Raw genomic sequence first — 15,611 nt, 5'->3', positions numbered from 1 at the left:
TTGAGCCACCACTAAGAGCTTTTCCACAGCAGCTGGTCCATTTTACATTCCCACCAGCAATGTATGAGAGTTCCAATTTCTCCACCTTCTCACCAACAGTTGTTATTTTCCTTTATATATCCTTTATTATGGCATCCCAGTGCCTAGATGGATCTTTTGCACAAGCTCAGCAAGATCTTCCATTGGACGTTCAGCCTAGGAGATGATCAAAAAGCAGCAGTATCACCAGGCACAGTGGCACATGCCTGTAATCCCAGCAGCTCCGGAGGCTAAGGCAGGAGGATCACAAGTTCAAAGCCAGCCTCAGCAACAGCAAGCAATGGGCAACTCAGTGAGACCCTGTCTCTAAATAAAATACAAAATAGGGCTGGGGATGTGTCTCAGTGGTCAAGTGCTCCTGAGTTTAATTCCCTGTACCAAAAAAAAAAAAAAAAGTTATCTGAGAACTAGAGAGTTCTGAACTGGAATGACACATGACACTCATCTAGAAACACACACAATTATTATTATAACTAGATAGTGGTCTCACAAGTTGTTTTTTCCACCAGGAGCAGTGGTATACACCTGTAATCCCCAGCTTCTGGGGAGACTGAGGCAGAAAGATTCCCAGCCCCCCCCACACACACATTATTATTTCCAACCTTCCTTCTCTGCATGTTTTCTTAAATTATCTGTAATATACACTTGAAAATATGCCCAGCAGCTATTTCTTCCCATTGAAGGCACACAAACCAGGGCTATTGTTTTCAATAAAAACCAGTTCTATTTCATAGAAAACAGGTTTTTTCACAATAATGAATAAGATAGATAATCTGACCTGACACTTTCATTTTTCTCTTCTTCTAAAGGAAAAAGAAACTTGGCCCAGAGATAGAAAACGACATAGGCAAAGGCTGTGAACTTCATGAAGGTAAAGACTCCTGTTGTCTTGTTCACATTATTAGATGGAAGGAAAGTCAAGGCAAAGCCTTCTTTAGACTCATATTAATGTTCTTTTCTATTCTTGAACCACATTACCAAAAAGTTTAGTTATCAAGCCTGTTCAACAGCATATTAACACAGTTCACAAATATTAATTCACTACCTACTTAAGGCCCTGATGACTTCACAAGTTTAAATGTGAAAATAGAAAGAGACAGAGAGCACAAAATAGGGGGATGTGATAGAATCGCTGGTCATAGAATGACTGAGGAGGTCAGGAAAGATTTCCAAGAAGGTGAAATTTAAGCTGGGACTTGTGACTGAAATGTCAATGCAACAAGAGAACACTGAAACCTCCTACGAGATAAACATGATTTCTTGTGTATTAAATCGGGGCGTGTTGGAGATCGGTGTACTGGACCTCAGCATCCTAGAAATAGGTTCCAAACGCTCCTGATCCCCATTTTATCGATGCCAGCAGGAAAAGAGGAAAAGGACGCTTCGAGTTTTCAGTAATATCGACTTTAGGACTGAAAGTACGTGGTAAGGGCAAATGCCACGCCTTAGTCCATTGGGTCCAAGAACCGAAATTTCGGCTTTAGTCACTATTACCCTCTTATCCAACCTGCTCTATCAGTGTTCTCCAGCCCTTTGGCATCTCAACCCTTGTTAGAGGTTGGCTAAAAATAGACCAGCCTCTCTCTGGATTTGCGGTTGCTCTTTCAGGAGCCCCGCCTCCTCTCTCTCCTGATTCGTTACTCCTATGTTCCTCCCGCCCCGTCACCGAATAGATTGGCTGTCTGAGCATCCTCGAGCTTAGCGCGTAGAGAGAAGCGGCCAAGCCAGTGAGCAGAGAGGTGCGGCGCTAGTAACAATGGCAGGCACGGCGTTGGCGGCCAGGGCGCGGCTCGGCGTACTGGGAATGAGAGCCATGCAAACCCGAGGCTTTGGTTCGGACCAGGTACGCTGCGGCAGTTTCTGCTGCCCTATCCCTGTGGGCGGATCGTCTCTTCCTTTCTACATCTTTACCAATATCCGGGTCTCTCTCCGCAGTCCGAGGATGTTGACAGACGCGCTGGAGCGATCCGGGAAGCCGGTGGGGCCTTCGGGAAGAGAGAGCGGGCTGAAGAGGAACGATACTTCCGGTGAGGCCCACCGGGTCCCAAGTCCAGTGCTAACAATCCCAGAGCCTTCCCATCCTTCTTAAGCCTCAGTCACCCCACTCATCCCTACCTGGTGCCTTGGGGTGCCCCATCCTTCAGCAGAAAACCCGGACCCCCAATTCATTACACCGTGACAGTTGAGGTCCGGACTTTTGCCATCTAGAGCGCGCTCCGAGGACCTCTCGCCACAGCACCAGGGCCCCAAGCCCAAGCCTTTCCCAACGGGTCTCCAGAATTCCTAGCCCGCGGCTCAACTCCTCTTTTGCCATTTACCATCTCCTTGCCTGCGGTGATCCTCCTTACCCCTTGTGGTGCGAAACGCCTCCAGATTCTTAGCGCGGTGTCGAGATCCTACTGTTTATTACTTGTAGACTCTCTGAGCTGACTCCTTCAGGCTTCACCCACTTTTCATCCCCTCTCCCCCTCCTCTAAACGCCTTAGCTTTGCAAACCCTTATGGGTTCTCTGAACCTTCAGTCCCACTCAGCCATTTCTAGACCCTGTGCGTCTCTATCTGCGCTTGATTGAGAGGGTTTTAGGAATTGGTAGCACCTGCTCATGGTTGGGCTCACCCATGCTGCAGATTTTTGCCCTTCTCAGCCCAGGCCAGACCCTGGGCTGGAAATTAGGAGTAAGGAGTGCACTGGGCTAAGGTACTTTCTTTCCCAGCCCCTGCGTTATCTTTGACGTCTGTTCACACTGGGGAGAAGCAGCAAGGAATTAATCTTGCTTCTTTTTCTGTTAGGTCTGTGCCTTGTCTTAAAAATTATCATTTAGAGTTTGGGGTTGTGGCTCAGTGACAGAGCGCTTGCCTCGCGTATGTGAGGCCCTGTGTTCGATCCTTAGCAATACATAAAAATAAATAAACAAAATAAAGGAATTAGGGCTGGGGTTGTGGCTCTGCAGTAGAGCATTCGCCTAGCATGTACAGCGCCCTGGGTTCGATCCAACACCATATAAAAATGAATAAAATAAAGGTTAAAAAAATAAAGGTATTAAAAAGTTATCATGGGGCCGGGCACCGTGGCACATGCCTTGTCATCCCAGCAATTTGGGAGGCTGAGGCAGAAGGATGGAAAATTGGAGACCAGCTAGGTGTGGTGGTGCTCGCCTGTAATCCCAGCAGCTGCAGAGTCTGAGACAGGAAGATCATGAATTCAGAGCCAGCCTCAGCAAAAGCGAGGCACTAAGCAACTCAGTGAGACCCTGTTTCTGAATAAAATACACAAAAGGGCTGGGGATGTGGCTCAGTGGTGGAGGGCCCCTGAGTTCAAGCCCCGATACCAAAAATGAGTAGAATAATCACAACACCATACTAGAGAGCCAGGGTCCAGCCCTTAGAGACCATTTAATTGGCCTCTACATTCTTATTTATTTATTTATTTTAGTTGTAGATGGACACAGTATCTTTATTTATGTATTTGTTTGTTTATTTTTATGAGGTGCTGAGGATCGAACCTGTGAGGCAAATGTTCTATCACTGAGCTACAGCCCCAACCCTGGGCCTCTGCATTCTACAGTTAAGGAAAACAGGCCTAAATGTGGCCATACCAACATTTTTATATTCTCCCTTCTTGAGAACTAATTGAACTGCTGAACACTTAAACATGCAAGAGATCCCCTCTTTTTTGGACTTTACAGTGAGCCATGCATTCTCTAGTCAAATTGGGATAGTTAGTGGATATTTATACCTTCTTTGTCACCCTCCTTTTGCTCCTTTTATTCCTCCTGGGCAAGCTAGCCCACACCTATAATAATATAATCCCAGCTACTGGGTAGACTGAGGCATGAGGATAGAAAGTTGGAGGACAGTCTTGGCAACCCTGATTCAGAATATAATTTAAGGCCTGGGATTGAAGCTCAGAGGTAGAGCGCTTGCCTCTCATATATAAGGCCTGGGATTGATCCTCAGCACCACATAAAAATAAATAAATAAAAACAAATTATAATTTAAAAGCATGGGGGGGGATATAGCTCAGGGGTAGAGTGCTTGCCTTCCATGTGGTAGGATCCTGGGTATGATCCCCAGTACCACAAGAAGGGGGGAAAAAAGGGCTTCTGACTCTCAGGGTTGTTTTTCTGAAATTTGAAAAGAATAGTTCATAATGATGGAGTTTTAGGCATTAGCACCAGGAAAATTGAATCATTTTGATGATCCTCCTTAAGGTGGATGTACCTTAATTTAGGATGGGGTATTCTTTGACTAGTGGGGGTTATGGGTAAAAGAGGATGGTCAAGTCGACTCCTATGGGATTGGGATGCCTGTCTTTGTTTTTTGTTGTTTTGTTTTGTTCTGGGGATTAAACCCAGGGATGCTTTATCACTGATCTACATCCCCAACCCTTTTTATTTTGAGACAGGGTCTTGCTAAGTTGTTGAAGCTGGTTTCGAATTTGCCATCCTCCTGCCTCCCAAGCCACTGGGAGGGTGTACAGGTGCACACCCCTATGTCCAGCTGGGACACCTGGTTTTTTACCTTAGGTATTAAAGGTTATGCTTAGAAATCTCTTTGGGGTAAAAAAATTGGAATCACACCTGAAGCCACTGTGTCCTCACAGAGAGAAGACTAGAGAACAACTGGCAATCTTGAAGAAACATCATGAAGATGAGATCAGTCATCATAAGAAGGAGATTGAACGTCTGCAGAAAGAAATTGAGCGGCATAAGCAGAAGATTAAACATCTACACAATGATGATTAAGTGCACACAGTTCCCCATAGAATGGCATATATCATTGCCCACTTCTACATAAACATAATTCTGGTTTACTTAATTGTTCTGTGTGTTGCCAGTAGATAATAAATGGTCATTATCGAACTGTGTTTGATGCCTTCTTCTATCTAGGAGACACGTGGTAGAGGGAAAGACTCCATGTATCTCCTAAAATGAATGAATTAGATTGGCTCCTGCAACAGGGAGCTCACAGAAAATGTGAAGCTTTAAAAGTCAGAAGCAATGTAGAGAATGGAGAAGGATGATTATTTCAAAAGACGCAGCATCAGTAATAGAATACTGCATTTATAAATGGATTAAAAGGATTCATGAACTAGTCATTCTTATTCTAATTTTGCAAATGGAGACAAATAATAACATGTACAGCATTGCCTGAAGTCACTTAGTACCTTGGAGTTGAGACTTGTATCCAGTTTTTTTTTTTTTGACTCCTTTCCAAGACTTTTTGTTTGTTTTATGGTATTGAGGATCAAACCCAGGAACTTGCTCAGCTCTACCACTAAGCTTCATCCCTCAAATTAGATCATAAGGCTGAAAATATACAAACTTGTAACTTATCTAAATAAAAAAAAATTGAGATGACATTGGGCCACTAGTAAAACATTTTCAGTTTACCAGTTCAATGCATCATTTACCCAGAATTATGAGTTTCTTGTTTCGAGACGATAGTACACAAAGACCTTTGGGGCCATTTGTGTGATAAAATGGCAAAAGAAAAGTCATTGACCTAGCTTGTTCAGACAAGATATCAGATGGTTGTTTTCAAAACTTAAACTTGCACATGAACACTGAAATCTGCTGATGGGAGGTTTATAGATACTTGGGATGTGGGAATGCCAGCAATAACATGACCTCAAAGATGAACCACAAGAAGTGATCACACTGAAATTGGGGATGTAGTGTTGGGTAAAGTGCTTGCCTATCATGCTCAAGGCCCTGAATTCAATCCAGCACTGAAAAAAAAAAAAAAAATCCTAAGTTCCTACATTGTGCTTTTTATTTTTTTAACAACATTACAAAACCGAAAAGTTTAAAATATTAGATAAAAATCAGTCTATTGGCCTGGGGATATAGCTCAGTTGGTAGAGTGCTTGCCTTGTATGCACAAGACCCTGGGTTCAATCCCTAGCATCAAAAAAAAAAAAAAAAAAAAAAAATCTATTGATGATTGGACAAAGCAAGAAAAGTTGGAACTTTAAAGTGAAGATGAACATAACTTGAATTGTTGAAAATAGTAATTTTAGAGCAGACTAATTTAAAAATACTTAAACTTTTGAAAATGGTAACTCTTGTCTTTTTATTATGACATACCTGTGCTTAATTTTTCTCATGTTGCAATAAAAGTAAGATATACATATTGAGTAACAATACATGTGAAAATCCTAAAATAATTTGTGTGACATGGCCCAATAACCAAACAACACAGCACAGGTCATAAGATTCACCTGGGATACAGAAGCACCCCAGGTTATTCTTTAGAATCAAGCAAAATTGAAAAACACTATTGCAATCCTTCCGAAACCAGCAGCATTACCTTGACCTGGGACTTTGTTAAAAATTCAAATTCTCAGCCCCAACTCCACCCCAAACTGGAGAGGGGAACCCAGAGATCAGTTTTTTATTTTTAATGTTCTTTTTAAAAATTTATTTTTTAAACAGATACAACATTTTTTATATGTTTGTTTATCCATTTTTATGCGGTGCTGAAGATCAAACCCAGTTCCTCTCACATACTAGGCAAGTGCTCTACCACTGAGCCACAACCCCAGCCCCTTAAAAAATGTATTTTTAGTTGTCATTGGACCTTTATTTTATTTATTTATATATGGTGCTGAGAATCAAACACCAGTGCTTCACACATGCTAGGCAAGTGCTCTACCACTGAGCCACAACCCCAGCCAGCAGAAATTAGTTTTAACAAACCTCCAGTTAGTTCTGATAGCCATTGGTGTTTGAGGATCATTGTCGTACAGGCAATTTCTCACAGAATCTGCTGACATGCTTGGGCAAACAACATTTTTATAAATGCAGATTACTAAGTATAGTTGGTCCTCAATATCTATGGGTTCTGCATTCCAGGATTCAACCAACTGTAGGGAAAAAACAAACTCAAGCCCTGCATGGTGGTGCATGCATGTAATGCCAGTAGTTTCGAGGCTGAGGCAGGAGATTGCAAGTTCAAAGCCATTCTCAACAATTTAGTGAGACCTTAAGCAACTTAGTGAGACCCTGCCTCAAAATACAAAATAAAATGAGCTAGGGATATGGCTCTGTGGTTAAGTGCCCCTGAGTTCAATCCCCAATGCCAAAATAGGGAAAGAGAGGCTGGGGATATACCTCAGTTGGTAGTGCTTGCCTCACGTGCACATGGCCCTGGGTTCAATCCTCAGCACCACAAAAAAAAAAAAAAAAAGAGAGAGAGAGAAAGAAAGAGTGTATAGGCAATATACAAATACTACACCATTATATAAGGGACTTGAGCATTCAAGGATTTTGGGCCCTGGAACCAATCTCCCAATACTGAAAGATGACTGTATAATAATAACAACACTATACATGTTTATTATTTTTAAAGCCTATAGCATTCAGTATTACCAGGCAGTCTCCCGTTTAAATACTAACCAGAACCCTGATTAACTTCTGAGATCAAGCACATTCAGGGTGATATGACCAGACTAGTTCTTTTTCACTATTTATTTATCTATTTATTTATTTTGTAACTATAGATGAACAGAATGCCATTATTTGTTTATTTTTATGTGGTGCTAAGGATCAAACCCAATGCCTCACACATACTAGGCAAGTGCTCTGCCACTGAGTCACAGCCCCAGCCCCCAGACTAGTTCTTAATATCAATGCTACTTTAAAATTAAAAAGATAAAAATATGGCCAAAATTGTTCTATGAAACATATTAACATTTTAAACAATATTGTGTGTAATAAAACCTAGGAAAGGCTATACTGGTTATTTCATTAGTTAAAATCCTTTGTATTTACATGTAACAAAACCCAGCACTGGCTGGCTTAAGAAGGAGAGAAAAAACAATTTATTGGAAGAATAGGGGCTATTATCTCACAGAATCTCAAAACTTGAACAAACTAGACTCAGTAAAGACAGAGATCAGAGTATTTCTGTGACCAACAGGACTAAATTCTTCTAAGAAGTTTCTAAACCATCTATGTCAAAATCATTGGGATACTTTTTTTTAAGAATTCTAAGGAATTTTACACAATGAAGTTATTTAACAATTGCACAGAAATTTATATTTATGGAGCACTTTACAATTATTTGCTCATTAAATCTCAAGAGATTTTTGGGAAATATGTACATTTTAAGGTAGGACAAAGGAAAGAAAAATAGGTTCAAAGGAGATTTAAGGAAGGACAAGGAAATAAAATTTTAAAGTACCATATATTTTTTTCCAGACCTGTCACTCCCAATTTTCTGGGAAATCTGTAAACCCAACTTTTGTGCTATTAATTAGCTCACCAATAACTATATTAAACAGTTAAACAGGATATGATTTTTTTTTTCTGTATTAGGAGCTGAGGGGCTGGGGATGTGTCTCAAGCGGTAGCGCACCCGCCTGGCATGCGTGGGGCCCGGGTTTGATCCTCAGCACCACATACAAACAAAGATGTTGTATCTGCCGATAACTAAAAAATAAATATAAAAAAAAAAATAGGAGCTGAACCCAGGGGTCCTACACATGCTAGGCAAGAATTCTACCAGTGAATTACATCCCCAGCCCGAGATACAATATTTTGAGAAACTTATAATTTAGGGGACTTTCCAGCATTATCTATTGATCAGATAATCCACTTCAGCCTAAGGATCCTGAGAATAACCAGACCACCATAAACCATCTTGAGATCAACAAACTAATGTCATCTTTATATATATTCCCATACTTCTCCCCAAGTTTCCTTTAGAAGAGAAGAGCACATGCCTATAATCCCAGCAATTTGGGAGGCTGAGGCAGGAAGATTGGGAGTTTCAGTTCAGGCCTAGCAATTTAGCAAGACACTGTCTCAAAAAAAGGGCCGGAGATGTAGTTCAGTGGTAAAGGGTCCAGAGTTCACTTCCCAGTACTCAAAAGCATTAAAAAAAAAAAGAAGAAGAAGAAGAAGTGGAAAAAGGACCCCCTCAGTCTAGTTCCCGCCTCTTATCAAGATCCTCTTCTAGAGATAAACTCTTTTCCCATGACAATTCCATTAGTTTAATCATATAAAATAAAAAGAGCTCAGGATGTAGCTCAGTGGTAGAGTTCCTCCTAAGTTCAATCCCTAGTACAATAAAAAAAATCTCCAAGATTGGGGCCTGGGTGTTGGTATTTTCAAAAAGCATCCTAGGTTTTCCCAATATGTGACCAGAGTTAAGAACTACTTACTGTTGGGCTGGGGATATGGCTCAAGAGGTAGCACGCTTGCCTGGCATGTGCAGGGCTATGGGTTCGATCCTCAGCACCACATAAAAATAAAAAATAAAGATGTTGTGTCCACTAAAAAAAAAAACTAATAAATAAATAAATTTATTTAAAAAAAAAAGAACTACTTACTATCCAGGGGCTATGGCTGTGGCTCAGCGGTAGAGCTGCTTGCCTAGCATGTGCGAGGCCCTTGGTTCAATCCTCAGCACCACATAAAAATAAAGATATTAAGAAAAAAAAGAACTACTGTTCAGCTGCATATCATTGAGCAGTTTGTTCACCCTGTAAGGCCCCAGAATAAAGGGGTTCAGGAAAGACTAAAATTCAGTCCATACACTGCTCGCCAAGCAGTATACTCTATTTTAGGAGTAGCATCTCTTCAGCTTGTCCAATTTTGCCTAATTCTCAGATACAGGACCCTTAGGTCATTCTCCTGTTCTTGGACATGCATTGTTTCATATCCTACAGAGTTTATTTTCAGTTTTTTTAAAATTACATTCAATAAATTTACTTTTAGCATCTACTATAGGCCAGGCATTGGGTATGCGCTAGGAATACAATCACAAAATATTTATAGTTCCTTTCCTTATGGCATCCATAGCCTATTGGAAAAGACAAATGATTAAACAGAGAATTAAATAATAATGTGAGAAGTGCTCCAATGGAAACAAATATGGAATACCAGGGAAGGACACAGGGCAGATGCAGTATCCAGACCTGGGGCTCAAAGGAACCTGATGGTGGGAGAGATGTAACTGACCAAGGAAAAAAGAAGGGGATGGTGCTGGGCATAGTGGCACATACCTGTAATCCCAGTGGCTCTGGAGGCTGAGGCAGGAGGATCTTGAGTTCAAAGTCAGCCTCAGCAACAGCAAGGCACTAAGCAACTCAGTGAGACCCTATCTTTGAATAAAATATGAAAAAGGGCTGGGGATGTGGCTCAGTGGTCGAGTGCCCCTGAGTTTAATCCTCAGTACCAAAAAAAAAAAAAAAAAAGAAGGGGATGGCACCAAGTGTGGTGGCACATGCCTGTAATCCTAGCAGTTTAGGAGGCTGAGGGAGGATCCAGAGTTCAAAGCCAGCCTTAGCAACTTTGCAAGTCCCTAAGCAACTTAGCAAGACCCTGTCTCAAAATAGATAAAAAAAAGGACTGTGGATGTAGCCCAGTGGTAAAGTACCCTGGGTTCTATCCAGTACAAAAAAAAAAAAAAATGGTGAGAGTTATATGTGAGGTTGTATAACTAGTAGCAAAATTTCTACTTCTGGACATTCTATTCCATTTAGTTTTATGCAAACTAGCTGACTTTGGCCTGGTCTTATCCAGAAAAAAGAACATTGAAGTTAATGAGTGTTAGAGCTGGGTGCAGTGGAGCCAGTTGATATTCCCAGCTACCTGGGGGGCGTTGAAGCAGGAGGATTCCTTGAGCCCTAGAGTTTAGACATGTTTCTTCAGGAAAAAAAGGAAAGAAAGAAAAAAGTTAATGAGTGTTTATTTTAACTACCAAATAAGGTAGTTAAAAGAGCCTTGAGAGTAAGATCAGAAATGCTGGTTCTACTCCCCATTCTGCCACGGTTTTACACTTTGACCTTGAACAAGGGTGTGTCAGAGAGGGTGAGCAAGAGCCCAAGAAGTAGGGGGCTGGCACTGGAGTTGTACCTCAGTGGTAGAGCTCTTGCCTAACAGGTTCCAGGCCTTGAGTTGGATTCCCAGAACTACCAAAAAAAGAAAAAAAGAAAAAAAAAAAGGAAAGAAATTAAAGAAAAAAGTGTAGCAGAGACAGGCATAATGCCACACAAGAAAGGATTAAAAGTTCAAAGCCAGCTTCAGCAACTTAATGAGACCCTGTCTCAAAAAATAAAAAGGGCTGGAGATGTGCCTCAGTGGTTAGTAAGAGTGCCTCTGGGTTCAATTCCCAGTATTAAAAAAAAAAAAAAAGTGTACAAGAAAGTAAAGGTGAGGGACTGGGATGTAGTTCAGTTGGTAGAGTGCTTATTTTGCATGCACAAGGCCCTGGGGTCGATCCCCAGCACCACAAAAAAAAAAAAAAAAAAAAAAAAAAAATCAAGCCACTAGAGGGGTTTAATATAGTCTTGTGCTTCATTCTCACTTTTTTATTCAGTAGTACTGGGGATTGAACCCAGAGCCTTGTGCATATGAGGCAAGCACTCTACCTACTGAGGTACATGCCCAGTCCCCTGTATAGTTGTTCCTACAGAGGCCAGCTAGGTAATGTAAATGAGTCTAGTATTCCAGTCTCAGTGGGAACTGAGAACTGGAGAAGACAAGCCCACTTACTCATTTTGGCTGATGGTTGGTGGTACTCAAACTCTGATGTCAGATCTTCCTGTTTTCTAAGAGACTTCACGAATTAGGAATTTTAATATGAAGTATCCCAATTTTTAAATCTTAACAACTTATTCAATTTTTTTTAAACATAGAGGACTAAAAAATATATGTTAGCAGGCCAAATTATGATCCATTACATGTCCAACTTCAACCTGGACAATACAAGCAAAAAGGTTTGTGTGTGGTAGTTACTTGGTCAGAGTATTTTCAGATGCCTTTGCATACCTGAGCTATTTATATTTGTTTCTGTGTCCTTGCCTGTTTGATCTTGGCTGTCAGATATCAAGCATGATTCAGCTCTATACTCTCCTCCCCCACATCCACCAAGCACCCATATGAGGCATTAATAAAGTCCCCAGAAGTAAACTTTTTTAAGTTTTATAAGCAGAATTGGGGTATAGCTTAGTGATAGGGTGCTTAGCATATTAAATCCCAAGCACTGAAAGAAATAAAAATAAAATTTTATAATTTCCATCAGCAGTTTTGGATATATTTGTGCATAGCATTCAACTTATGAATTTACTTATAGGAATTTAATTAATCAGGGATATATTATAATATTTTTATATAAGAATTTTATCTTTATGTAAAATAATGACAAAATTGGGAGAAAAAAATCTAAATATCTAGCAATAAAGATTAATGAACATATTATAATGCACATGAGCATTATACAACCATTAAAAATTAAGAGTCAGGGGGCTAGGGTTGTGGTTCAGAGGTACCAGGTTCGATCCTCAGCACCACATAAAAATAAAATAAAGATATTGTGTCCACCTATAACTAAAAAACAAATATTTTTTAAAAAATTAAGAGTCAGTAGATTGGGAGGATCCTGAGTTCAAAGCCAGCCTCAGCAACAGTGAGGCACTAAACAACTCAGTAGTGAGAGCCTATCTCTAAATAAAATACAAAATAGGGCTGGGGATGTGACTCAGTGGTTGAGTGACCCTTGGTATCCCCCCCAAAAAAAAATTAAGAGTCAGATGCAACTTATCAAGACCCTATTTTAAGATTGGGGATAGAGCTCAATTGGTGGAGTGCTTGCCTCATGTGCACAAGGCCCTGAGTTCAATCCCCAGCACCACCAAAACCCCTCAGGATTCCCATTCCTGTGGGTCTTCCTTTCCTTTCAAGACCCTATCTCAAAATAAAATTAAAAGGTCTGGACATGTAGCTCAGTAGTAATCTCAGTAGTATATAACTCCTGAGTTCAATCCCCAGAACAAGAACAGGAGGGAGGGGGAAGCAAAAACCATTACATTGATTCTGTCTTGGTAGTAAAATTAAGATATGATAGGGGCTAGGACTATGGCTCAATGGTAGAGCCCTCACCTAATATATGTGAAGCACTGGGTTGGGGCCTCAACACCAAATAAAAATAAATAAAATAAAGGTATTGTGCCTACCTACAGCTTTAAAAAACAGATTTGAAGGTCCCACACACAGTTAAAAATGTTCTCTTTTTTTAAATTAAAAACATAATAATCAGGGGCAGGACTGTGGCTCGGTGGCACACTTGCCTGGCATGTATGAGGCATTGGTTTCAATTCTCAGCACCAGTGAGAACCATTAAAAAATTAAGAGTCAGGGGGCTGGGGAGGAGCAAATAATTGAGGCCCTGCGTTCAATAAATAAAATAAAGGTCTATCAACAATTAAGAAAAAAAATTTAGAAATCATAATAATCAGGGGCTGGGGATGTGGCTCAAGCGGTAGTTCGCTCGCCTGGCATGCGTGCAGCCCGGGTTCCATCCTCAGCACCACATACAAAGATGTTGTGTCCGCCGAAAACTGAAAAATAAATATTAAAAAAAAGAAAAAAAAAAGAAATCATAATAATCAGCCAGTGCGGCAGCACTTACCTGAAATCCCAGCTGCTCCTGAAGCTGAAGGAGGAGGATCCCGAGTTCAAAGCCACCCTCTGCAAAAGCAAAATGCTTAACAACTCAGTGTGACTCTGTTTTCAAATAAAATACAAAAAATAGGGCTGGGGATGTGGCTCAGTGGTCGAGTGCCTCTGAGTTCAATCTCTGATACCCCCCCAAAAAGTAATAATCTTATCATTTAAATTAAAGAAGTATATAGTCTTGAAACTTCTCCATTTCCCTCTGCTCCAAATTTAATCCACAACATCTGCAAACTTCACATTTTCCTAGATTTGTTTCCTCTGTGTAAACCACATGTACATCAATGGAATCATCCTATATGAATCATTGTGGAACTTTTTTTCCTTTTAACCTAACACTAAATCCTGCACACTTGAGCTGGGGGTATAGCTCAATTGGTGGAGTGCTTGTTTAGCATGCATAAGGCCCTGGGTTCAATCCCCAGTACCACAAAAAAAAAAAAAAAATCCTGCACATTTTCTATTTCAGTCTATATACAGCTACCTTCTATTTCTTTGTGTAATAAATCAATTTATCACTCTAACCATACCCCTTTGATGAGCATTCTGGTCACTGCCAGTTCTTCACATTTACAATAATAGAGCAATGAACAGCAATAAATATTAGCTAAGGGCAGAAAGCCTGAAAGAAAAAAATTAAAAACAGAAAAAAAAAGGGGTTGGGGTTGTGGCTCGGCGATGGACCCCCCTGGGTTTGATCCTCAGTACCACATAAAAACAAATAAGTAAAATAAATGTATTGTGTCCAACTACAACTAAAATGTAAAATATTAAAAAAGGGAAATATTTTGGGTTTTTAATCTTTACATATTTCTGTATTTTCTAAGATTTCTGCAATAGTTATGTCATTTACAACTTGGAAGGGAAATATAAAGCTACTTAAAATATCTACTTAAATAATATCTACTCAAATATCTACTTAAAAGAAGAAGAACAAAGTAAGAATTAAAAAGTAAGTCTTGGGGGGCTGGGGTTGTGGCTCAGTGGTAGAGTGCTTGCTTAGCATGTATGAGGCACTGGGTTCAATCCTCAGCACCACATAAATGTGAAATAAAGATATTATGTCTAACCAAAACTTAAAAATAAATATTAAAAAAAAAGTAAGTCTTGGGGTCTGGGATTGTGGCTCAGTGGTAGAGCACTTGCCTAATAAGTGTTGAGGCACTGGGTTCAATTCTCAGCACCACATAAAAATAAATAAACAAAATAAAGGTTTGTGTACATAAACAACTAAAAAAATTGTTTTAAAGTAGTCTTGAAATGAGACAGACATTATTACCCTATGTATTATTACGTGTACAGCCAGAGAAATGAGAAATTGTGCTCCATTTGTGCATAATGAGTTGAAATGCATTCTGCTGTCATTTATAACTGATTAGAACAACAAACAAACAAAAGCAATCCTCAATTGAAGGGCAGTCTTGGATGCTTCCTGCAGAGGCGGGGCTGGGAAGACAGAGGGAGAGGCGAGTCGCCAAGGTCTGCACCAATCAGAGTCCGGTTGATGGGCAGACCCTGGAGAAGCTGGAGACACTCCCCGTCCCTTAAACAGCCACAGAGATCGCTTGGGTAAGTAAGCAGCCTGGAAACCCTGCTGGAGCCTATCCTGCGCATCGCTGAAGATTGCTATTGGCTGCTAGAAAAACCCATCCCACCTTCATCCTCATTGGCCCCCGCGGTTTACGTAAGAGGAGCCTGTTGCTGAGCAAAAAGTAAGTGCAGTTGCTTTCGTTGAGAAGACATTAGGACTGAAAACCTGCTGGGCGTCCTTGAGTCAAAACAAAACGAAACAAAAAAGCTACAAGTTTATTCAGCTCCTGCTAAATGCCAGGATCCATACTCCAAACTTTAAAATATTAATAGTTATCTTGACTACCCACTGGTTGTCAGTCACTGAGCTAGATCCTTAAAGAGTCACAACACTATAAATAATAATTACGACTTATGGAGCACTTAAATCCGAGTCAAACCTTAGCTCTCATCCGTACAATACCCCCGTGGAGATAAACTTTATCGCCCTGTTTGACACAACAGGAAACAGGTTCAGAGAGGTGGAGTGACTTGTCCAGGTTCACACATCTAGAACAGGTTAGAACTGGGAAAATTTAGA

General features: G+C 40.5%; 1 protein-coding gene and 1 long non-coding RNA gene across 2 annotated transcripts; one reads left to right on the top strand and one right to left on the bottom strand.

Annotated features, from left to right (window-relative positions):
* Positions 1–1,722: 1,722 nt before the first annotated feature.
* On the top strand, positions 1,723–4,900 carry Atp5if1 (ATP synthase inhibitory factor subunit 1). Its single transcript, XM_046418837.2, has 3 exons — positions 1,723–1,882; positions 1,975–2,066; positions 4,642–4,900. The coding sequence occupies exons 1-3, from the start codon at positions 1,796–1,798 to the stop codon at positions 4,781–4,783; spliced, it is 321 nt and encodes a 106-aa protein (XP_046274793.1). The 5' UTR covers positions 1,723–1,795; the 3' UTR covers positions 4,784–4,900.
* Positions 4,901–9,086: 4,186 nt separating this feature from the next.
* LOC131423186 (uncharacterized) lies at positions 9,087–11,009 on the bottom strand. The gene is made up of 3 exons (XR_009224271.1): positions 10,051–11,009; positions 9,376–9,447; positions 9,087–9,276 (listed from the first exon to the last, which is right to left on the bottom strand). It is a non-coding gene; the product is annotated as an uncharacterized LOC131423186 (long non-coding RNA).
* Between the last annotated feature and the right edge of the window lie 4,602 nt (positions 11,010–15,611).

Source organism: Marmota monax, unplaced genomic scaffold (genome assembly GCF_021218885.2).
Source record: "Marmota monax isolate L192 unplaced genomic scaffold, Marmota_monax_Labrador192_F-V1.1 WCK01_AAM20220418_F8-fsc00008, whole genome shotgun sequence".
NCBI classification, from domain to species: domain Eukaryota; kingdom Metazoa; phylum Chordata; class Mammalia; order Rodentia; family Sciuridae; genus Marmota; species Marmota monax.
The sequence above is the reverse complement of the archived record's forward strand: the minus strand, read 5'-3'. Positions and strand labels throughout refer to the sequence as shown.

Bases quoted from the DNA above. Each gene is read 5' to 3' on its own strand.
- Atp5if1 (XM_046418837.2), top strand. From the start codon at position 1,796: ATGGCAGGCACGGCGTTGGCGGCCAGGGCGCGGCTCGGCGTACTGGGA. The intron at 1,883-1,974 runs GTACGCTGCGGC...CTCTCTCCGCAG, and splicing joins GAGGCTTTGGTTCGGACCAG to TCCGAGGATGTTGACAGACG. The intron at 2,067-4,641 runs GTGAGGCCCACC...GTGTCCTCACAG, and splicing joins GAAGAGGAACGATACTTCCG to AGAGAAGACTAGAGAACAAC.